General features: G+C 47.9%; 1 protein-coding gene across 2 annotated transcripts in view; it reads left to right on the top strand.

Annotated features, from left to right (window-relative positions):
• Positions 1–25,798, top strand: part of PCCB (propionyl-CoA carboxylase subunit beta) — a 1,121,578-nt gene that overhangs the window by 336,552 nt on the left and 759,228 nt on the right. For both annotated transcript variants that reach the window (XM_069618020.1, XM_069618019.1), the window contains exon 8: positions 8,095–8,215. In XM_069618020.1, coding sequence (XP_069474121.1) covers positions 8,095–8,215 — 121 coding nt within the window. The remainder of the gene's footprint in view (positions 1–8,094; positions 8,216–25,798) is intronic.

The raw sequence follows: 25,798 nt of genomic DNA, 5'->3' as shown, positions 1-25,798 counted from the left end.
CCATGGCATAAACATTTTGTGGGCGGTTCCTTTAACTCATTCTGCACTGTACTTTTTCAGCTTAGGTGCATGTTTTGGCAACTGTTTGCACAAGTGTACTAACGGTGTAACGTCTTCCATGCTTAAATCAATTCATCTTCTCCTCATATAACACTTTATTTTTTTTGTTTCTCAAACGAAATCAACAATATGAGCGAGCACCAATAGTTGCAAGCTCCAATCCCGTTTTTTAACAAAAAAATATTTTTGTGTTTTCAAACAACCATCAATTAATGTCATACAACATTTTATATATGCAATCGCACAATTTTCATGCTATTTCCCCCAACATTTTTCTTACCTCGTGACGTCAGAGAAAAAAAAACATAAGACACATACAACAGACTGGACAGACTCCAGCTCGGCCACCCTCGAGTCAATATTATATATATATATATATATATATATATATATATATATATATATATATATATATATATATATATTATTACACTCTTATTATGTCGCTATTGTTGTCCCTACGTTACCTTCCCTTACTTGTTCTAAGGCATGCAACTTTTTTGCCAAAGCATTTAGTCTTTTTCACTCACCGTTCACATATTTTTCCTCTCTGGATGCTCGGGATCACCGCCTTCCTTACCGCCTCTCCTTGCTGTTCGTCCGATCAGCTCCTTGTAGAAGTTGGAAGGGGTTTGTGGGGGAAAGCACAGGTTCCTTCAAAACTCAACCTGCTGGGTTTTTACTTAGAGTATCCACTATCTACGGGGAGCCTTTCGGTCTACTTAGCCGGATGGCAAAGAACTCGTGATATTGCAGAGGACCCGGAGTTACTTATGTCGACGGCTAACGGGTGTCTTATCTAATTGATTTGAATCGAACCATCAATCTCTGCTACCAAGTGTGCAGAAGGGACCCCAGCCGGCCCATAGGACGGGGGGGTTTCCCAAACAGCACTTTAAGTTGAGTAGCTGCACCCTTGAGATGGATGGGGATGCAGATTAATACTCTTGCATCAAATCAATAATGACAACTCAGCAGTTTGGCAAAGGGAGTCAGTTTAATGACAAGTACAAAAAATGGGGAGTTGATGAATATCAGCAATCGCTCGATCTTCCTTCTCGCTTCAACTCCAATTTATTCCAGAAAAAACATAGTATTTATACCAAAAACTCATCACTACTGATGTGTAACTCTCAAAGTAACGGGGAGAGGGAATTGGATAAACAATGTCAGGTGGGGCAACTAAGCCCTTCCTTCAAAATGGATACTGTAGATGTCACTAAAAGTATGACGTCTCATTGGTTCTACTAACTATAGGACCATAGATTACATGGTCCATTACGATTGGGTTGGCATCATCCCCACTCATACTTTTCCACTTGCTTAGCAGCATGCAGAATAGCCGGCCAGGTGCAGGGCGTTCGTCTGCACCCCAGCTTCCCTCCAATTATTGCTACAATCAATAATCACTTCAGTGGTCATGTGTCAATTATTTCTTTGTGGTTGGCCTCGAGTCTGCTTCTTGGCCTGGGAAAATTAAGGCGTCGGTGCACGGCCAAGGTCAATGCGTAGGTGTGAAAGTTTCATCCCCTCAGCTTGCCTGGTCACATGATTCCGACACAGTGAAATCGTCTTATTCTTCCTGCAATTTCATGTATTTGATTTAATTCTGCCAGTCAGCTGCCATATGTGGTTTATCTTGACCTTTCTGAACAGGATACTCTGTTCTTATCATTAATTGTATCCACTGTTGGGCTATTTCAGCCGATATGACCTTGGCTTCTTTACATGACTGTCTTCGTCTGAGTTTCTCTCCGTCGTTAATTCTCGATTTGTTTGCTGTGAAACTGTCCTCCTGAGACCTTTAGTAACCTTTGGTTGATTCTGCTCTTGTGCATAGTGGAAGTATACTTCTATAAAGTGCTCCATGAGGTAGATATATGTATAGGTGGTGCTTGCCGCAATCTATCTTACGACTAAGCATAAGCAAGCCTCACGATTTCTGTGCTTCTTGCGGTTACTTTGCATATGTGCACGTTTAAACTAACTGAATATCTTCATCGTGCATGTGGCTTAATTTCTGACATCTTGACATCACTTATTTCACTTTGAGGCTCAGGATGTCACTTATTCATGGTGTTTCGTCTCTTTTCATCATTCATAGGCCATCATATCTTCTATATGTGAGTCAGTCTGGGTTCTTATGACATCATCATTCATCTTCCTTCAGTATCTTTTTAGCATATTCGGGTACTACATTCTGACAATCATCATTCTGTCTCATTTGTCGATATGGTTTTCTCAATGGGTACCTTACTGTACAGGTTTTCTTAGGTGGCGGTACTTTAACAGGTGCTGATTTTCTGATAGATACTGGGCATAGCCCAACTGCGTCTCTCTGCTTGTTTATTTGTTCATCATATGTCACATATTTTGGCGTGAATGTTCCTGGTATGTTAAAATGGGCGGTTGGAGTGCTAATCGTGCTTGGTACCTCTTCTACAAGTGGCAACGTTATATTGTATAACTGAAGGCTGCACGCGTGTGGATGAGACACGAAGAAAGCAGACCTGAGAATGAACCTTTAAGTAAAAATAGCTGTAAAGTCTGCAATACTGAGTAACGGAGGGGTCCTGCCAAAGGAAGTTGCCCACTCGAAAGCCTTAGTGAAAGGTGAAACATTTGTAGTGATTACGTGAATGAACTATAAAAGCTAGGTGATTGAAAGGAACCCAGAGAAAAGGGGAGAGTAAAATGGTGATTGTTGAACTTTGGTGCATAATACAGTGAACCACCCAGAACAGGAAGCACTGGGGCAGATAACATAGGAGTGTGAATTGAAAGCTGGAAATTCAAAGTGGTCCTGCGGAGGTCTGTTGAAAAAAGCCACACACATTTGAAAGCCTTCGAAATCAGGAAACGGTCTGAGCCGACTGAGGAAGACCGAAGGTGTAATATGGTGGGGGAAGGGCACCCCTAAAGAAGGTGTAATAAGCTTGCGGAAGGGATCCCCTGCAAGTGTTTTGTTTTGCTGTGAAAGGTCTGAGCCCGACAGAGAGGGACCGATGTGAACTGCGTTTTTGGAAATTGGAAACAGAGACTTTAACGTGGAAGGCCAGGCGGGCCTCGATCCACCTTTTGAACTGTTTGTGTTAAGATCCTGAGCCAGAGTGTCACCTTGCCTACAGGGGCCGCATTACTCTGTGTTGTCCAATGTGGGAAGGAGAGCTGACTCAGCCACATTTATTCTTTATATTTGAACACTGAGTTTCCTTTGCATACATATTCTCATTTTCACTCTTTTTGTGCAAGCTATAGGGCAGGCACTAGGTTTTTGTTAGTATGGGCCATTTTGATTTGACAGACACAACTAGGACTGTTTTATTTATTATTTGATGGTCGAGACTACTCCCATCTTAGCTATAGGGCAAAATAGGAGTTTCTCCAGCCCCATTGAACATTTTTATAAAGGTTTTTACAAATTGTACCTTTTGTGTCAGTGTCATACTTGTGATACCATGCCTCCCCTACAATAGGGAATACCCTTAGAGGGAAAGTAGGAGTTTTGCATTTTTATTTTAATAAAGCCAATGAATACAACAAACCAGAGTCTGTGTCCATCTTCTGCCCCCCCTCTCAACATCTACAAAGATAACCAAACAACCAGGTCTGTCACCCACTTTGCTGTGCCTTCTCAACAGCTCCATCCAGCAAGGCACTGTCCCGCTTGGCTTCGAACCTGCCGCCATTAAACCTCTCCTTTTAAACACCCACTGCACACCCAAGTAACCCAGCAAAATACTTCCCATTCTCCACACACCTTCCATCGGCACAATCCTCAAAATGTTTAGCCAGAAACTTCAGGAATACATTGAAACCAGCAAGCTCCTCCTTGAATCTCAACACTGATTAAGGTCAATAAGAGGTATAGATGCCGCCCCACTGGGCTCAAATTTGGACATGCTTATGAACTAAACAACTAGTACCCTCCCCATACTGTATAGCTTGTTCTTATTCGACACAGTCACAAGATGCTTTTAAAGTGGGGGGCTGAAGGGGGTAGCTCTGGGGCAACACTTTTGTCTTGGAAGCAAGACAACGCAGTGCAACACAGGTTTAAATCCAGGACCTGCACTTATAAACCAATCTCGCGTATTAAGGGCATTGTAAATGAACAATTATAATTAAAGAGACTAGAGGATATTGAGAAAAAGGGAATTGCTCTTCTCTGGAATGCATCTTTCCTAACCGTGTGAACAGAAACACTCATGGCGCCTTTCAGAACACCCAATCGCAACCTGACATGGGGAGTCCCCCAAGGCACCAGCTTCTTGCTTCTCCTTTTACAAACCTATATGTGACCTCCCACCTGGAGATCATCAGCAATGCAGTCACCTCCTGCTTCAACTATGCAGAGATCACGCAAAAAAGCGTCTCTACTAAAAACTGAATCTACCTCAACACCTGCCTCACAAATGTGGACTCCTGGAAGACTTAACTGATTTCAGCACAACCCATCAAAAACGGAATTACTGATCTGCGTTGCACCAACATCAAAGACTACAACAATCGCATTGCCGAAGTAATGGGACTGTGCAAAGTCCTTACGCTGAGAAATCTGTGAATCAAAATGGACAGCTAACTATAATGAGAACCACAGGATAACGCCGTCATAAGAGACTGTTTGTCCGAACTGCACATCCTAAATCACATCATGAGCTGCCTGACCTTCACATAGGACTATGGAAGTTCTCTCTCTGTACTATTAGAACTTGACTATGCCAACAGCCTTTACTTTGGTCTATCGGCGTATCTACTTAACAAATTAGAAAAAGTTCAAAACCCCGCAGGCAGATTACTTAGACTTGAGACACAAACACATCACGTCAGCCCTTTGCACACTGCACTGATTAGCAATCAAAAAGTGGACCCTCTCCAAAACCATATGCCTTGCTCACTGCTCCTACGAGGGCAGGGGTTTGGAATCCACCAGAAGGAAATTCTCACCCAACATACTATTGAGAATTCGTCGGTGCAGCGATAACTCGCTAGTAACCGTGTCAAATCTCAACTGGAGGCGACATGAAGGCACCACTTTCTCCATCCTAGCAATTAAACGCAGGTATGCCTGTGTACATATGAAGACCACATAACCTTCAGAAAACAGCCAAAACCTGGCTGTTCATATAACTCCAATGAAATCCCTATCGGAACCCTCCGAACCATAGACCTACTCGTCTCCATATCCTCCCATTGTAAGCACTTTGAAAATTAAAGAAACCACCAGGACCCCAAGAACGCCACTTTACACACCACAAACCAACATATCAAAGTAAAATCTACCTGGACCAGATTCCATGCCATCAAAAGGGAACCCCGCAACGACCACTGATCACATCAATTAAGCCACCTTATTCCATTCATCTGGCAGTTGTGTACTATCTTGGCTCTGGAGGGCCATTACCCTTTCAGCTGCCTACACCTCGAACTAGCCATCCGCCCTGTAAACCCTCATCATTGCACCACACTCTGGCTTGGCCCACAGACTGCATCACAGGCCTAACCAACACCACAGAAACACTACTGAAATGTAACCAGTGTTCTTCTCTGTGGCCTCTACCACTATCCCCCCTCAGTAACTGGCATTAACTGCCCCAATCACCCCTTATTCTTTCCAGAGCTTGGGCCCTCGCATCTGGATAACATACTCCCAACATGACTCTGCCAATCCCATTTGAGCATACCAACACACAGGGCCCAGGAGATTCCAGCCTACCTCCATCTTCTCCTCATGTTTTTCCACTATCCCACTAACTCCCCCAGTCCTTCACCTCTTACAGAGACATGTGCAGCATAGCCAACAAAAATGGCAGAAAAGTGCTATACAGGTCCACTTTATTATTATGCTTCACTTAGCTAAACAGGGTGGACACAACATTATCTGCTGTTCTACCCTCATCATAACAATGGTGCATATTTTGTGACCAAATGTATTTGAACCTTTAGGCATTCATGGGTTATTTCAGTGTGTCCTCCTGATCCAAATGATTAACTGCACACAGTTTAATTACCTCCTTGACAAATAAAATAATTCTCCACCCACCCATTGGCCTTGGGATTGTAAAGCAAAATGTGATGATGCTCAACAGACCTTTCATATAAAAACACACACATCTCCCTCAATACAAATTGAACCCAGTTGTATGTGACCCATTCCTTGATTACGCCTTCCTATTGAAAAATATATTTATCCTCTAACTCATTACCTTTAAAAATGGTAACCACCCCAACACACTGCCTCAAACCACATAGAGAAATAATCTACACACACACAAGTATTCTCCCCCTTCTTTCAACTTCTCTACACTGACAGTGTTTCATGCCACCTTCTCTCACACCCTGGCTGGCACTTCGACAGGTAAACGTGGCTTCACCTTCACTTCCCGATGTATTGCTACCTGAATGCGCAGTGTTCTTGCCATTTCCTCCATGTCTGCATCCAACTTCAGCCACCTATACAAATCTCTAAGCCTATGTTTGGTTATACTGATTCAAATAGCCTTTGTGTGCTAATGACCCAAACCCAAATTTAAAACCTACTTGTGGCCCAAGCCTCTCCCTTCTCACAATTCCCCACAGTCCTGCAGCCTTCATGCACTGTAGAACAACCAGGCAAATCAACTTCCTCTACTTTCTGTGTATCCAAGAGCCCCTTACACATCACAATTGTTAGGTTTTTCCCAAAGAATGACGAAAGGTACTCCATTTCTTGTTTTATGTCTTTAACAGATGAAGAGACGAGATGGACGGCGTTGGTAATTGGTAATGTTGGGAGAGGGGAAGAGGTATTGGGAGGAAACTGTGCATTATAAATAATGTTAGTAATATAGTGGTTTGAGGGGTCAGAAATGCGAGACTGACGCAAAAGTATAGTTTTCTTAAGGTTTGCCATTTTATTAAATGAAAAAGGGTGAGATAAACACCTATCTTTCCTTATCCTAACAACGATGTCCCTACCTAGCAAACTAAAGAAGGGTGACTTGGTGTCCAAAAAGTCTCTGACCCTCACGCTAATACAAACAGCAAAAATATACAAGGAATATTTGACTGACTTCAGTTTGGTAAATAGTGTAAAAATTCAAACTCAGAAAGTACTTCTTGTGACCAGGGTTGGACTCTGTTCCCCTAAATCAATTCATGAATACACTTGGAATAGTTCAGATTCCATGAAGTTATGTTCAGTTCAACAGAACGTTCACCCTGCCCCCCCTTCCCCACCCCGGTCTCACAACTGACTCTGCTCTCAGCAACCTCCAATGGCCATTACCAACACCCTTGACATTCTTGCCCCAGTCATGAGGATCCGCCTGAAACCCGCCTCCAAATGTAACACCTGGTACGACTCTGAACTTGCAGCCCTGAAATGCAAGTGCAGAGCTGTGGAACGGAAATGGCAAACCTCAGGCTCACCCTCTGACAAACTGACCTGCCGCCTGCTCCATAGGTAATACAGACTCTCCATCCGTGCCAAGAAAAGGGCCCAAATCCACGCTAGGGTATCAGGTGCATCCAACAACATGGCTGAACTCTTTGAAATCTGCAAGGAACTTGCCAGCCCTTCGGCAGTCTCCTCCTCCCCTCTTTGTCCCTGGCCACGCACTTCACCACTAAAACTCTGGACATCCTGAGCACCTTTGCTGCCCTCGCGCCCAACCCCTACTTTCCTTCCTTGCCTCCCACGGCTTCTGATCCTCCTTCTTCCCCTCTCTCCTCCTTCTCCCCTGCCACACCTGAAGAAGTCACCAGAGTTGTCTGCTCCATGGAGGTCTCTTCCAAACAGGTTCTTTCTCTTCCAAACAGGTTTCCCCTTGCTCCTCCAGAACCATCAAGGACAACATTGGCTCTCTTGCAAATGTACAACGCTATTACCAAGCCATGAATGTTGCTCTGCATTCCTTCAAGGGCTCGGAAGGCGAGGTTGTAATCAGGATTTTGAAAATCATGGAATTGTTTGGATCATCTGACCTCATTGTCAAGCACCTGAATCTGGCATGTACCTGGAAACTCAATGCCCCTCTCGCCATCTTTTTGCAGGTGTGGCTCATCGAGCCTTTGAGAACGACATTGACGCCTTGCTGAACCTCCGGGAGTTCTTCAATTTTCTGCCGTTGAGTAACAAGGATCCATCACCGATCCGGGAGTGCCATGATCCAAGGTATGTTTTCAGAGCCCCAAGACAGTAAAAGGCATTGCATGTTTCTAATGGTGTCAGTTAATCAAAATCATAAAGGTAATTGAATTTAGCAAAGTGTGAAGGCCCTCTGGCGAAAGCAAACAAGGCCAAATAGCCTGTTCTATGGGATGTTGGCCACTAAGGAGGGGCTCCAATAATTTTTAAACTCCTGTTCATATAAGAGAAATATTAATTTACATATCCCCCTGGCCCGGACCACAAGTCAGTCCAGCACCAAAATGGCAAGTAATTTTTTCTCACAACAAGAGTACCATCTCCAACCCCAGGGACACATTTTTGCCTGGTTTGATGCGGCTGTGGTGCGCATCTCCCTAGTTACAAAGAGCAAGAGTACACATCTGCATTACCTTTACTAACTTAGGATGAAGTCAATGTTTTCGTGCCAATTGTTAGGAAAGATTTTCTTTTTGCAACTTTACCTCCATAGATTTCTAAATGACTCCCTTCTTTTTGCTCATTTTGAACCCTGTCCCGACTTTTTGGAGGTAAGTAAAGGCTTCTGCTATAGTTCCCTTGCCTGTTTTGCTTATTCTTATGGGGAAACTGACTAGTCCCTAAGACTATTTGTACTGAGAGACTATAAGCCTCCTTATATATTCTTGTATTGTTACAATTGCTCATAGTACCATACAGTGAAGTTCAGTTGGGATACTGTGTAGCCTTATATCTTTTAAAATAATGGCTTTTTAGTTACTTTTACAATGTGCCCAAGACAAGCTGGTAGCAGCTGTGATGTTTTTACTGTTTTTGGGTTATTTATTTTACTTGTGCACTTTTGCATTGAACGCAAATAGCGATAAAAGGTGGCTAGTCTCCGAAGACAGCAGTGCCACAAGTTTTTTCGCTTGTTCTTTGGCCATATTGTTCTTTAGCCTTCTTCCTGCCTTCTCAGGTCATTAAAAGCCTCACACAGAAATCCATTTCCCAGGGAAAGCTGTGGCTTTCGCAGGCTAAGTGGCGTTGTGTGTCTGTGTGTGCCAAAGAAGAGGACTGGGACTGCCTATTCCCAATCAACATCTGTGGTGCCTGAAAGTCTGTTTCTGGGCAGAAGTGGTGACCAGTGGCTATCCATGAGTGGATAGCCACTGGCTGTTTGAATGGTGAAGATCCATACCATTGGTGGCCCTGGGCTTGCTGCCAGCCTGAATCTTTGGTAAAAGGAAGGCTCCTACAACTGTTAATCAGATCACTGTTGGAGCCAAGACTACTAGGAAGAAGAGTAGCCCGCTGCAGACCTGGAGGCAACCCTGCAGCTGACCAGCATCGTCTTGAGTGTTGTCCCGGTTAATCCCTGCTCCTCTGTCCTGATCTCAAGAATCCTTCATTGGTGCTTCAACCGATGGGCCAGTGGGAACAACCAGTCCTGACCCCTGCTCGAGGATCTGTGCCTGCGATGTGCCTTCAGACGTATCCATGGACCAACTGGTGGACTGACCAGCTCTCTCCTGGGCTACCTTGCTGAAGCTGTCACCGTCTAAGCTCAGCCTTGGAACTTTGCAGATCTTCAGCTTGTGCCACAAGTTGCTTGCTCCTTCATTTTCAGCGGTCCCACACCAAGTAAAACTGTGCTGAACCCGCTCCTGTGTTCTCTGCCTGATGATCGCTTGTCGCCTCCTGACCATGGTGACTCCCATTGCAACACTCCTTCAATTCTGTGAGGTGCAGTCTTCAACATTCCTCGTTTGCATCTTCTAATGGAAGCTGTCTGCACCTGATTTCTGTGCACTGTGACCGACCAAAACTAAATCCCATCACAGAAAGTGACCTCTGCACTTGCAACCCCTGGGCTTTCCTCGATCGGACCAAGAACAGAAGATTGCGTCCCCAACAGATTCAGCAACACCCCCCGTCGTCTCTGGAAGAATGAGTCAGGGGGTAAGTTAATTTCTGATGCTTGTTAATCTGCTTAGAATCACATGCTGTGCATATGGTCCGACATCCAGTGGTAACCGCAGAGTATTTCAACTTGTCTTTCGGGGGGCCGAAAGGGGACGTCGGCATAGGCATTTCTGAAACACTATCCCTATCGTGACGTGTGTAGTACCCAAAATCCCTCACGCGCCGAGGTCCCTCAGATTGTTTTTTTCCGCCCAGATAACTGGTCGCCCTATAGCAGAGCTCTTCATGAGACATTGTTTATCTTACCGAATTGTCGGTTTATTCCCTGTTAAGTCACTTCGTCTATAAAGAACATCTTTGACGAAGACTACGGGGGAACCGTCTACAGCTGCGGATTCCGGCACCTAAGATCCGGCGTTCGGACCTCCACGTGGTCGGGCCTTCTGGCCGGCCTACACAGTAGGGAGAGTGGGCTCGGGGTTTGCCATACTGCTATGATGTCTTTCCTCTTTTCCACTTCTTTCCTTTTTGGTCTGGTCACCCTTCCCTTCTGCTATGGAAAGGACTCCAATTAGATTCTGCCCTCTGTGAAGGGTCAGATATCTGTGGAAAGACGAGCATACTTCGTGTACGCTTGTCTCCCCCTAGAGCACTAAGCGGTGTTCGGCGTATAAACTCCTAAACCTAATCCCTTAAGGAGCGCCGGTTGAAGCGGTGGGCCACGTACGGTATGTCACGCGTGGAGCCTCCCTCCCCTGCCGCGACACCAGCCGAGAGTGACGGGGGTACATTGGATGACCCAACGTCCAACGCGGACGTTGTAGACCTTGAGGCGGACAATTCTAGAGCCGCCACGCCCGTTCCCGACCCTTCCAGGCTCGACTCCGGTCTTGCTACAGGGACCACACTCGGTGACAGGGGCGTACAATCGCACCACACAACACACAACCCAAGCGCACTCCTCGACGACGTCGAAGAAGGCGCAAGCGCCATTGGATCGATCTGAACCGAAGCCTTCCCCACATCCGCAGCAGCGCATGACGACTGGGCTTAATAAACTTAACAAAGACGCTACCCCCCAAACTACACACGCCGAAGTTTCTGAACAAGAAACTTCGACTTACAAGGTTTCCAAGGCCCGTGCAGGCCCGAAAACTACGAGTAGGCCTCTAACTAGGCCCCTACCCGGGAAGCCATCATTGAAGGCTTTGTCCCCCGAAGATTCGGTAACTATCAGTAAGAACATCAACAGGATTTCTACAGCGGTGGGCCTAGTACCGGTTTCGCCCACAGTTATGGGCCAATCCGCCGAAAGGTTTTCCACGGTTTTGGAAGACAATCCTGAGGACTCTTACGAAGAGAGCCAGATACCCCTCTCAAGCACCCTGAGGAGATCCTCTGAACGCCTTAGGGCGGAGGACCCGGTTCCTGCTCAGCTGGGTCCATTTGGGTCATCCAAGTGGACCGCGGAGCAATTTGAGGGGTATATGGATCGGCTGCAACAGGTTTTCGGTGCTTCTGATCAACCTCCGCCGAAAACAGCTTGGGTAGACCATAACCCTCATACACAAGTTGCCCAACACCTAGATGTTCAACACTATGCTGATTATCAAGAAGATGTCCAGAAGGACACGGATAGAGACATCTATACAGAAGAAGAGGAGACTTCTTTTCTGGACAATTATGGGGAAGATCAAGGCGCAACGGACAACTGGGAGGACACCCAGCAGGACAATCACAATTCTGATATTGTTTGCCTCGACTCCCCCCCATCCACACTGGTTAGGCAGGCTCGCCCGGTGGATGATCAAATGGCTTCCAACAACACGTTCAAAAAAGCAGCTGAATTCTTTAAAATTGCCACGATTAAGGCATTGCCTGAACAGGATTTCGCGGAAAACATTATTAATGACAAGCCTCCGGCTAGCCAGTCTATCCCTCTCCTGAGCTCTGTAAAGAGACGGCTTGCCTCTTTACTCACACCCGCTCAGACGAGGGCTGTGAACCCAAGGGTCGAAAAACTCTTCCGGCCCTCCCCCACCGACCCGCTTTACATCAAAGGGCACGCAATCCCAGACTCGCTGGTGGTGACCAACACTCGCAAGAGAGCCGGGGTTCCCCTTGCCACGGGAGAGTCACCCCCGGACAAGGAGTCCAAAAGGTTGTATGCCTTAGGCAAAAGGGTCACGTTGGTGGCTGCTTATACTGTCCGGATTGCCAATAACACAACGTTATTGGCAAGCTACGTCGACGCCCAATTGAACCTACTCCAGGAAGGCCTCCAAGAGGTTCCGGAACCAACCAGAGCCAAGCTTCTCGCCATTGTCTCTGAGGGTAAACTTGCCAATCAAAATGTTGTAAAGAATACCCTGGACTCCGCAGAGACAGCAGGCAGGTCTCTCGCACAGGGTACTCTCCTAAAGAGACACGCGTGGCTGCGTACGTCAGGTTTCAGGCCTGAGACCCGGGCATCCATCATCAATAAACCCATAGAAGAGGCCAACCTCTTCGGGAAGGCGGTAGACGATGCTTTGGAGACAGCCAAGAAGGAGCATGAGACTATTAAGTCGCTGCACCAAATTTCCCAAAAACCCTCCTCACAGAGGGGCAGCAATTCTCAAAATAATTTCGGGACGGGCAACTTCAACGCAAATAAACCGGCTGCAAGCCCCACTTACTACCCCCAGAGGGGTCAGAAGCGCGGAAAGAATAGAGGCAGAGGCTCCAATTCCAGAGGTGCGTCAACATCGGGTCAGAAATGACCACCAAGTTCAGGTCCCCTCCCATGTCTCCCCGGTCGGGGGGCGATTAACATCTTTCCTCAAGGCATGGGAGGGGATAACTTCAGACCAGTGGGTATTAAAGACGGTCGCCCACGGTTATTGCGTGGAATTCGTCCGACCCCCCACAGTTCAGACGGCCAAAACATTGACGCTTTCACCGGAACATCTGCAGATCCTGGTCCAAGGGGTGGAGGCGCTGCTGGGAAAGGACGCCATAGAAGCCGTCCTGATTCTTCAGGTAAACAAGGGTGTTTATTCAATATACTTCCTTGTACCCAAAAAGGATCTCACCATGCGTCCTGTTCTAGACCTGCGCCCAGCGAACAAGTTCATAAAGCCCCAGAAGTTTCTCATGGTAACACTTCAAGAGGTGATCCCATTGCTAAAACAAGGGGACTTCATGACAACATTGGATATGAAAGATGCATACTTTCATATTTCAATGCTGCCAGCGCACAGAAAATTCCTAAGGTTTGTGATTCAGGACAAACACTACCAGTTCAAGGTACTCCCCTTCTGCATAGCCTCGGCGCCACGGTTGTTTACCAAGGTCCTGGCAGTGGCAGCAGCACACCTGCGCAGACTTTCAGTTCCAGTTTACCCTTACCTCGACGATTGGCTCATCACGGGGGACTCGTTCGACGTTTGTTTTTCGAACACCCAAAAGACAGTAGACCTACTGTTCAGCCTAGGATTTTCTATCAATGAAAAGAAATCCAGCTTAGTCCCCAGCCAAGTAAAACAGTTCCTGGGGGCTCTAATGCGCACGGAAGACGGTCTAGTCTTCCCTTCCAGCGAGAGGGTTCAGAACATGCTCTCTCAAGTTCCTCAGTATGTAGCCAGTCGGAAGCTGACGGTACGCAAAGCTATGCGTTTGCTAGGGATGATGGCGTCATGCATATACTTGGTCCCCCACGCGCGGCTGCGCATGCTTGCCATGCAGGAGTGGCTCAACAGCCAGTGGTGTCAGGCCAGCGGACAATGGGAAGATCTGTTAGTTGTCTCGCCAGCCCTCGTTCTCTCTGCAGTGGTGGTCGAGGGAGAACCTCTTGAAGGGGAAAACCTTCACCATCCCTGCAGTGGAAGCCACTCTCACGACAGACTCATCTCTCACAGGGTGGGGGGGGCTCACCTGCTTCAACAGACAGCGCACGGAGTGTGGTCCCCTCAGGTAGCGTCCAACCATATAAACCTACTGGAGCTACTAGCAGTGTTCAAAGCATTGAAGGCCTTTCAGGAGCAACTGCAAGGGAAGACAGTTCTGGTCCTAACCGACAGCACAACAGCAATGTATTATCTGAACAAGCAGGGGGGCACTCACTTTCCAGGGCTAAATTTGTTTACGCTTTTCCCCCGACTCCCCTTCTGAACAAGACGGTGCACAAGATGCACCAGGAACCAGTCACCATGATTCTGGTGGCTCCCTTGTGGGCCCGCCAATGCTGGTTTGCGCACCTGAAGGAAATGTCCCTCTCCCCACCAGTCAAGCTGCCCTGCCCGTACAACATGTCTCAGGACAGGGGGGTGACTCTGCACCCATGCCCACGAACTCTGAATTTAGCAGCCTGGCTCCTGAAGTCATAGAGTTTGTACATCTGTAACTCCCTCAAAGATGCATGGACATACTGAGGGAGGAAAGAAAACCTAGCACACGTTATTGCTATGCCAGCAAATGGAAACTTTTTGTCATTTGGTGCAGTTCCAAAGGCGTCAATCCCACCGATTGTTCGCCTTCACACATTGTGTTATATGTAACCCATCTGTTGGACTCTGGGTTAGTCTTCAATTCCTTAAAGGTTCACCTAGCAGCGTTGTCAGCCTACACCACGTCACAGCAGAAGGTGTCGTGGAAAATACATGTGATTAAAGCCTTTATGGAAGGGGTTAAAAGAATGTATCCCCCCATCACTCGCCCAGCCCCTGGGTGGGATCTAAATGTGGTTTTAACTAGGCTCATGGGACCCCCTTTTGAGCCTATGCATAAAGCTAGTCTGAAAGACCTGACTTACAAGACAGCCTTTCTAGTAGCTGTCACTTCTATCAGAAGAGTTAGCGAACTACAGGCACTCTTGGTCTTGGACCCCTTTGTTACAGTCCACAAAGATAAAGTAGTTATGCGCACTCATCCAAGATTTGCGCTGAAATTTATTTCGAAGTTCCATGTGAACCAGTCAATCGAACTACCCACGTTCTTCCAGAGACCTACTAACATGGCCGAAAGAAGCCTTCACACACTAGATGTGCGCAGGGCAGTCATGTTCTACATGGATAGAACTAAACCACTGAGGAAAACTAAACAATTTTTTGTTTCAGTGGCAGCTGGTAGAGAAGGGACCCTGTCTCTAAATCAGCAATATCAAGGTGGATTGTCAAATGCATCACACTATGTTACACTCTTGCAAAGAGATAACTGCCCTTCAAGCCTAGAGCACATTCTACTCGAGGCACTGGGGCATCCATAGCATTCATTGCAAATGTTCCCCTAGAGTCCATTTGCAAAGCGGCAACCTGGAGTTCTGTACACACCTTTACACAACACTATTGCCTAGACACTCATTCTAGGTCTGATTCTCAGGTGGGACAAGCAGTACTAAGACATCTTTTTTCTACTGTTCCTTCTCACAACCCACCTCCAACTCCTGGTACTGCTCGCTAGTCTATGCACAGCATGTGATTCTAAGCAGATTAACAAGCATCAGAAGACATGCATTACTTACCGTAAAAGCATTTCTGATGATTGTATCTGCTTAGATTCACATGCGCCCTCCCTGCCTCCCCGCTCGGGGTGGAAGGAACATAGACTTCTTACTACTTTCTCTCTTCATGTACTCACTCACTATAGCCTTGGGCACCCTCATGGCAGAAAAAATACAATCGGAGGGACCTCGGCGCGTGAGGGAGTTTGGGTACTACACACGTCACGATAGGGATAGTGTTTCAGACACGCCTATGCCGACGTCCCCTTTGGGTCCCCCGAAAGACCAGATGCAATACTCCGCGGTTACCACTGGATGTCGGACCATATGCACAGCATGTGAATCTAAGCAGATACAATCATCAGAAATGCTTTTACGGTAAGTAATGCATGTCATACCTGTTTCTGAGGTGTAAAGTCATGGCCCTAACTCACGCTTACCTGACCGTTGGTGGTGGAACCTGGGTTAAGGATCACTCCTTAGGACTAAACTAGTGTGTTGGATTGAGCCGAGTCCTAATCTGAATTTTACTTAAAACTTTGACTCTTTATTAACCATAACCAGTGACACTGCAAATCTCTATAGAAACCTAACTGAAGAAGTGTATACTTTGGAACTGGTGACTTTTGGGCACAAGGCACCAACCCATTTTAGGATTGGACTTCATAAGAATTAGGGAAGTGGTTTTCTGTTGCTTCTAAGAGTTCTTTCTATCTTTATGTATCTGAACTATTTACTTGTATTGCATCTCCTTGCCCAAACAGCGAACCGGAAACTTCTGTATCATTGGTATCAATGTACTTTCCTGCTCAACGGGGCTCATGAAATACTAGAGTTTACATTCTTGGACTTTGATGAAACTAATGGCTACCATTTTTGGAAACAGCCACTGTACCAGTTAATGTTTACAATCTGGACTGATGAGGTTATTGTTTAATTGCCGGTTTTTGGTGATTAAATTAGTTTAGGTTCACTTTGCCTAGATAAAGACCCAGAGGGTTGAAACATGTGTTGGCTGTGCTACCCTGATGATTCATGTGTGTTGAATGAATATTACCATGCCAGCGTAGTGAGAAAGTGTTTCTATTCATAATCTCACTGTATTGCACTGGTCATTGTATCAAATGCTTCTCTCTCTCTCCCCCAACGGTCAATGTATATATCTGGGTTTTGTGTGACAATATTTGCCTGGCCTTTTCATCTGCTTAGTGTCTAATCTGAAGGCCTTGTGAGTAATTGTATTTGTATATACTTTCCTTGTCTAATTGGAATTACTGGGGTTCCTCTGTGTAGACTCATTGTAGCCGTAGACCACTCTCACACTCTTTCTGAGACTAAGCCTTGCCGCTTTGCTGCCGGGTTTGGCTAACCTCTCAGTGCCTTCCCTGCCAGATTTGGCTTTACAGATCTTTTATTTGAACCTAGGGAAAAGGCACCAGGCCATCAGTAGGCCGGAAACGAACATGAATCCACAATCCATGCCCACATTCTCCCGGCTTTGGCGTCTTTCACTTGGGTTTGTTCATTTTCTTTTTACTGCTCACCCTCTCAGCCCTTCGCACTCACCTCCTTGCTCATTCTAAGCCCCCACCCATGGCAGCAGACATCTTGCTCTTTATTTTATGGAAAATTGTCTATGCGGAATACGCAAGCGGCCCATTTCAAGTAAAACATAAAAACACTTTGTATTTGCCCCCCAGAGTTAGCCCTGCGATGCAAATAGCAATTTCCCCTCTGTGTTTGTGGGCATTCTGGGCAGATTACAGCCCTGAGCCTTTGCTTTGCTTGGGCATATCATAAGTTCGGTTGGCGGGCCATTACCGGCCCTGTACGCTTTCAAGTGTGGAACCTGAATGCTCCTCATAAGCATCCATTAGCCTGGGAAGCCATCTGGACCAGCACAGGCCCCTCTCCCCACTACAAGGTTTGGAAGACGGCCCACCTCCCACACGAAAGGCAAGCCCTGTTGGGCTATTGTGGGGCCTTTGCACACTACAAAGTAGCTGCACACTGGGCGCACTTCCATTTATCACAGATCCATCTATAATATGAAATCATTTTTAAGACGTGTTGCAGCGTTCTATGCTGCCGTGTGCCGGCAGGCGAAAGCTGGCCTGCCTCCAAGGCCCAATACTAAGGCTCCTGCCTGCGCCTGTGTGGGTCGAGGACGGCTCAGAGGGCCCCCAGCCTTTTACCCCCCTCTTCTTACTATGAAGCAGCCTCCTGATGTACAGCCTGCTGCCCCACAAACTTGGGCCCCTGCACCTCCACGCTCCCTACAGATCTATCAGTGAGTGATGGCTAAACTTTTCAACTGTCTCTGCCACTGACAACTTTGACCCAAATCTGTGCCTATCTCACTCTACCTTCCTTGCATCACCTAATCGACTTCTCCGTTCATTGCATTTTGTGTCTCTTTTGAAATTAAAATCTAGCTGTGTGCTTTTTAACATCTTTGCACCTCATTTTGCATTGCTTTTTCTGTACCTTTTTTGAAATGTGTATATAGGTGTGTGCTTTGCATTGCATTGTGTGTCCTTTGTGTCCTTTTGTAACTACTAGACCGACTACTAGGCCGCCTGGTAAGCTTGAGCTAGGAATGTGCTGTGCAGCCACTCCTCTTTCCTTTAACTATCCCTTGCCACACCTATGGCACTGAACATCTCCCCTATCTTCTCTAACTGCTACAATATCAACTACCCTCCCTCTCTCACGAAGTCTAGAAGAAAAAAAGCATAAAAAAGACATCCTGGCCACTAAGCCTGGCCTCCCATCGCAGATACCTATGTCAGTGCAACTTCCAGACGTGTCTTCAGTCATATCCTCTTCTCTGTCCTCTCCCCAGATCTATGGACTCTACTCTCCCCCCTCGTTTTACATCCTTTCCCATTAATGGTGGCACCAAGTGGGAAGTCCACTTGGCGGGCTTCACATCATCCATGTGTATCATTAATGGCTATCACACTCGCACTGTCTTGGTTCAGGATCCTCAGCCCAACCTCCTTCTCTGTGACCGGCGACTGCCGTCCCCCATTAACTTCCTTCTCACATCTGCTACCCCCTCTTCACTCTCTATGCCTCCTCCTCTGACTGGTGTACCGTGCCCCTGTACCCCTCCTCGGAAAACCTTCAAAGGTGGAGGCCTCCCTCATCTAACAACACTTAACGCTCGTTCAGCCATCCAACACTCAAGTCGACATCTGCCTCCTTCTTGAAGACATTGACCCTGACATCCTCACTTTCACCAAGACGTGGTTCAATGCCAGCTCAGTCACTGCTTTTGACTCCCATTTCCCTGAGAGCTACAAGATCATCTCCAAGCCTCGCCCCAACCGTGCTGGCGGTGGGGCTGCCCTGATTCTCCCTGAGTGGGTCCCTTCTTCCCTCATACCCACCCAGCCTTACTCCTCCTTTGAGACCCTGGTTTGCAAGCTGGTCACCTCTCCCTCCTCCTCTCTGACCATTGCCACTATCTACAGGTCACCTGGCTCTATCACCTTGTTCCTCTCCTACTAGGCTGATTTCTGCTCCTCTCACCTCATAACCACCTCTAAACTCCTTTTCATGGGCGATTTCAGCATCCATCTGGACTCCTCTATCACGGCATCCACTCTCTTCCATGAACTTTGCACCTCGCTCTCCCTCTCCATTCTCCCTTCTGGTCCAACCCACTCAGATGGACACACACTGTGATGCCCTCATCCACTCTGATCTTTCACACTCCTCCCCACTGATCACCCCTCCCTCCTGGTCAGACCACTCCTCTACTCTCACCTGGGTCCTCTCGGGCCCACCACCTGCCAACCTCGTTCATAACATCCGTCTGATGAAATGAGTGTCAGCTGTTGCCTTCGCATCCACCTTCATCCCCTCTCTCCCGAACCACAGACTTTGCTTCTGACTCTGCTCTCAGCAACCTGCATCTGGCCATTACTAACACTCTTGAGATTATTGCCCCAGTCATGAGGATCCGCCGGAAATCTGTCTCGAAGTGTAACACCTGGTACGACTCTGAACTTGCATCCCTGAAACACAAGTGCATAGCTGCAAAACTGAATTGGCAGACCGCTGGTTCAACCTCTGACAAACTGGCCTGTCGCCTGTTCCAAAGACATTACAGACTTTCCATCTGCGCCAAGAAAAGGGCAAACATCCAGGCACGCGTCTCTAATGCATCCAACAACCCAGCTGAACCCTTTAAAATCTGCAGGGAACTAGCCAACCCTTCCGCAGTCTCCTCCTCACCCCTCCCCTCCTAAACCCTCTGCAATGCATTGGCTGCATACTTCACTGCTAAAACTCAGGACATCATGAGCACCCTTGCTTCACTTTCCCCCTCTCCTTCACCCTCACCTTTGCCTCCTATGGCCTCTTTTCCTCCCTCTGTCCCGTTCCTCCTCCCCTGTCACACCTGATGTGGTCACCAGAGTTGTCCTCTCCATGAAGGTCTCCTCCAAACAAGTTTTCCCCTGCTCCTCCAGAACCATTAAGAACAATTTTGGCTCTCTTGCCCCTGCACTCGCTGATTTCTGCAACCACTGTTTTGCCAATTGATCTTCCCCTCTTCCTTCAAGCACTCCCTTGTGCGCTCCCTCATGAAAAAACCTTCAGCAGACCCCACTTGTCCAGCCAACTACCACCCATATCTATCACCCCCTTCCTTGGGAAACTCCTGGAGAAGCTGGTCTTCCCCCAACTTACCTCACACACTGAACTTGTTGCTTGTCTCCACGGCCATCAATCTGGATTCCATGCACCCAGAGGCGCGGAAACTGCTCTTCTGAACACACCTGTGAAGAGCTGCTTGCATCTCTGGACTCCAACTCTCCAGCTGTCCTCTTCTTTTGACACAGTCAACCTTTCCATCCTCGTAAAACAGCACCACGATACCCTGGGTTTCTTGGAGGGGGCACTGGACTGGCTGACCTTCCTCATTGACCATCCATCGCAGGTTATTCTGGGCACTTTCTCCTTCCCTACCTCTTGCTCCACATGTAGTGTCCCCGGGGGCTTCAACCTCTCTCCCTGGTTCTTCAACACTTACCTTGCTCCACTGACATACCTAATTTCCACCTTCTTCCCAAAACTACCAGTGTTACACAGATGACGCAACTCTTATTCAAACTTCCCTCTGACCCTCTTCTTACTTCTTCCATCATTCCGGACGGCCTATCTGCCATCCAGTCCTGGTGCCCTTCCAACGATCTCTGCCTTAATGTCAGCAAGACTGAGATCCTTCTGATTGGGACTCCTGCTCCCTCTTTCTTCCCTTCACTCTGGCCATCCTCGATGGGCTCCTCCCTACACCCCTTCATCTGACGCCAGAAACCTTGGAGCCATTTTCGATTCCTCTCGCTCCTTCCTCCCTCACATTCAGGACCTTGTCAAGAAAGCCCATTTTCAACTCTTCCTTCTGAATGGAATTCTCCTTTTCTCCCTTTCCTTCAGAAGATCAATGTCTCCAGAGCACTGGTTCTCTCCAGGCTAGACTACTGCCATAGCCTTTACCTGAATCTACCCTCTTCCTCTGTAGGACCCCTCCAGCTAATCCAGAATAGGGCAGCAAGACATATCCTTGGCCTCAAGCCCTGGGACTGCATCCCTTGCCCTAAAAACTCTCCACTGGCTCCTGGTTGCTGCAAGGATCAAATTAAAATCCCTCTGCATCATCCATATGGCTGTCTGCGGCCGGGGACCACGCTATCTACAACTTGCTCTTACTAAATACTTTCCCTCAAGATCTTTGTTCTTCCGGGACCAACTTTGTGTCAAGCGCTTCGCTAAACAGAGGGCTGGTGGCCGATCCTTCATAAGCTTGCTCCCTCTTATGGGACAGCCTCCCCTTTCCTCTTCGTCTTGAGCCAGATCTCCTCAAATTTCAAAAGCTCCTCAAGACTTTCCTTTTCTACTCCTCCTTCCCATCTTCCCTCCTCTGCTAATCCCAGAGTTGCTGAGATTGGTGACCACGGTCCATGTGTCCTTCTGGGCTCTGGCCTCCCACACCCAATCACCTTCAGCCTCCTCCTACTCCCAGCACTTGCTTTGGCACCCACTGGCATATGCCACTGTAGGCCTGCACTTACCTATTTATTGGCATCTGACCTCTCCCTAGCACTTCCTCCACTGGGCACTTATATCTGCTGCTCACTCATGGGCACTCCTAGCACTTACCCCCTCACTCCCTCTTGCCCACCCCTCTCCTCTCTCTGCACTTACACGATCTGAATGCTCACAAGGCCTAGTAGGTCTTTCTTTATCCGTCAGGGTTTTGTTTTTCAACCCCATGCTCCCTTCCTGTTGCCGTGTGGCTGCTTTAAAACACAATTTACTTGCTGCATAAGCCCCTAACACAATAAAAAAAAAATATATATATATATAGACCACAACTCCCGTCAGGACTCACGAGCATAGCCAATGGTGAAAGATCATGGTCGATGAAGCCCAAAACGTCAACAGAGAGGCAGGTTGCAGATCTCTAAACAATGCTGCACAAAAACACATCATCTGTTTTTCTCCGGGGTGAAAGTGACTCACTCTTCTACATGTGGATCGGCATGGTTGGCACCCCTTCTCAACTGAAACTTCATCCAGTTAAGAGAAAAGCTCTCAGATAATCCCTGTCCACTACCTAAAGCATGAATGTTGAGACCAGTTTTAAGGTTAGCAGCCGAGCTCCAAGAAAGTCAAAAGCTGCACTGAACTGGGAAGGTCACACCAGCTGGTGTAGCCCAGGTGGGCAATGCAGAAGAGCAAACGAAAACAGAGGGCGGAGCAGGACATTTTGGCGCGGCGGGTTCGGCGTGGGCCGATTTGCCGCAGCCAGTTCGGTGCAGGAGACGGTTCGGCGCGGCTGCCCGCGCCGAACTGGCTGCATTGAAATTAAAGGATTCGAAGCTGGGTAATACTGCCCTTCCGCCCATCTGCATGTCTTTCCTTCCTTCTTGGCACAACCAGCAAACGCATTACATTTTACACTTGGAACTTGCACAATCTGGTCAAACGGACTGCGAAGAGGATGGATAGGTTTAACTCCTTTAGTCTTATCGTTAACCTTGGCATCCTATTCCGCATCCAATAAATATAGCACAAGGGGTGGTGATGTAAACAGTACTTTCAGTGGCATGAGCAATCAAGGTGGGTCTCTAACGAGGGGGCGTGGAAAGTGCTCAGTGTAGACTAAATAATGCTCGCCATGCTCTAAGGGGCGGTGTGGAGCGACGGGTTCAAAGGTGCCTTAGGTAATGGCAGCCTGCTTCAAACTATGTCACCTCGTCCCTTTGGGGTGGGGGTTGGACATATTGGGAAATAATTGCAGAGCCGGCTGAAATGCACAGATGCCCATTTCAAAATGATGAGCTGGAAAACCCTGGCTGCACATGTTTACAGTAAAATTGATTCATTACGTATGGTTTAAAGTTTTACAATGGAAAGGTGCAGCTGAACACAGTAACTCGTGGGAAGGCATGTGCTGCCGCGCCAAAACGTCCCGTCGCCGAACTGGCCGCGCCGAACTGGTCGCGGCAAATCGGCCTGCGCCGAAACGGGGTGTACCGAACAGAGGGCCGGATCTAACGATTTACTGATATACATTTTGTTTTGGGTTTGCGCACGTGGCCACTGCCGGTAGTTGGTTGTCTAGAGTTGGAATGCCCTCTTGTGGTGATTGTGAGGAATACAACAAATAAATGCAAACGCCTAAAGCATTTAAAAAAGTTTTGAAAAGGGCAGTGGCTCAATGTTATGCATGTTTTTGTGATGACATGCAGATTTGCCTAAGACGACTGTAAAGTGGGGTGTTAAAAAGTAACTATTTATGTGCGTCTCCACTGATCACTGCCGTTTAACAAGCAAACGGCACAGGATATATGTATGACTTTGCTATGTACCCCTATGGCTCGTAATCTTTGGAGGCTTCACACGCCTTTGCGCGTATCATTCTATATCTCGCTCCTATCGCTCACATCTCTCGTTAATATTTGTAGGCGCATCCCTTTCTTTTCATGCATCTAAACTACTACTAGACTCACTAATCGTCTCGCCTCTTCTATTGCTCTTCTCTTTGGTGTTCCTGTCTCGCACCCAAGTACCCTTAAAGCAATCTAGAACTCGTACTCGTCTATTCACGTGCTATCTCGCTGTCCTCTCGCGACTCTTGCTTCCACTCTTTCCTCTTTGCCTTGGCTTACTTTCTATTCTCGTTTAAATTCAATTTCCACGGTTTAGTTTTTAAGTCTCTGCAGAATCTCTCCCACATTTGTCTTCTCTTGTGTCTTTCTAACCCCCCCCCCCCCCACCTCCCCGACACCCTGTTTTCTCTGCTCCCAATTTTTTCTTACTGTTTCTCAGCCTCTTGCGAGATCTCGGCCGGGCGAGATCTCGCGTGATAGGTCTTAACAATTACTTTCCCAAAAACACACATTTTTAGTATGGTGGGGGCTGGAGGTGTAAGTCTGATAGAGGCTGTGCAATCGCAGTCGCAAAAGGGTAACCTTTTTCACATGCCCAGTAACTGATATGATAGTCTCCGAATGTCTGCTTACAGATATTTCCAGTAGCACATGGCTAGTAGCTGGTTTTGCCACTTTACTCATATCCAGTGCACAAATATTGCCACGTTCACATGCTCTGTAAGGGTGTTTGCCAAGTATCCACATGCCCGATAAGTTGATTGTTTCGCATACCAACTTACATATAGGCATATAACCTGCACACCTGCTAAGGTCCTCCTTATTTTGTTTCTCTTTGTGATAAGTGCTAGTGTTAGACTACCTCAACTTAGGTAGAGCGTGAAACAAATACACTGTAGGTGCTCCCAGGACTTGCCCACCTTGGAACTTCCAATCGGCCATACCCAGAAAGTCGAGAGTCCTTCGTAATGTTGAATATAGGAGAAATCTGGATGTAATCCTATGTTTAGGTGTCCAATGACCTGCTTCCCCCTTTCTTTCCCAAAGTCCATTATAGGCCCAACTCTCCCAACCCTTTGCGCCTGAGCTTCACCTGCCCATGCAGGTATTCCTGGGCGGGGAGAGTGCCGTTTCCTTGGGGGAAGCTGAGCCCTTGTTGTTCCCCCCAGACGCCCCTGCCGTTCAGGCTCCCAAGGGGCGCTGGTCCGAGAAGGGCGAAGACCCTTCCGGCTTTCTCCTGGCTCCTCCGGAGTCTGTCTCTTGTGTTTGGTTGCCCAAACACCGCCACGCCACGGGTGGGTTTCCGCCCACCGTGGCTCCCCCTTGCTGCCTTCCTCACTTTTCTAGGGTTTTTTCACAAAGGATCCCGTAAACTAGCTCCAACCCCAGTGATGACAATTGTGCCCTGGTGACAAATGCACCCCCTCCTTCTGAAAAACCCGGGTACTTTAACTTAATCAAGCCGGGCCTGATCCGGCCACAGCCCCTGCAGAATTTGCCATTGACCATTCCGGCCTCGGGATTATCTCTGACCCAATGATTTCTGTTTCACCCACTCGACTGGCCAATTGCTGTAGGGAAACCATCATCCCCTGCCCCAGAGCCCCCCTTCCCAGGCTTCTCCGGTCGTTACCTCCCCCGTCTATGACCCATATGTCCGGCTTTGCCGTTTCCTTAGCAAACTGCGCCCATGCCCCTGCAGTTGTACCCCTTGGATCCCTGGCACCCCGTGCCATTCAAGTCTGCCCTGGGAATCACTTCCATTCTGCCCTGGGCATCACCTCAGACCATGCGCTCACTCAGTCACCCAACTGTGCAGGTATCTCCTGCAAAGAGCACCCTGTTTCCTCTGTCCCCTTTCCATCCCGCTCCGCCTTACCCAGGGCGGGCCTGTTCCGGGACACCCCTGCCTGCCCTGCAGGAGTTACTTGTTTCCCCTTACTCCTTTGCACCAAGTCCGTAGTAGGCCCAACTCTCCCCATCTTTTGTGCTTGAGCCCCCCTGCCCTTGCAGGTGTCCGTAGGCGGGGAGAGCGCCGTTTCATTTTTGGGCGAAGCTGGTCCCTTGTTGCTACCACCAGCCGCCCCTGCCGTTAGGCTCCCAAGAGGCGCCGGTCAGCGGCGTGCAAAAGACCGTTCCCCTCCTGCTCCGCCTTAACCTCCGCCTTACCCAGGGCGGGCCAGCTCCGGGACACCCCTGCCTGCCCTTGCAGGAGTTACTTGTTTCCCCTTATTCTTTTGCACCAAGTCCTTGGTGGGCCCAACTCTCCCACTCTTTTGTGCTTGAGCCTACCCTGCCCTTGCAAGTGTCCGTAGGCGG

This window comes from Ambystoma mexicanum, chromosome 10 (genome assembly GCF_040938575.1).
Source record: "Ambystoma mexicanum isolate Mex_15411 chromosome 10, UKY_AmexF1_1, whole genome shotgun sequence".
NCBI lineage: Eukaryota > Metazoa > Chordata > Amphibia > Caudata > Ambystomatidae > Ambystoma > Ambystoma mexicanum.
This window is presented reverse-complemented; position numbering and strand designations above follow the sequence as displayed.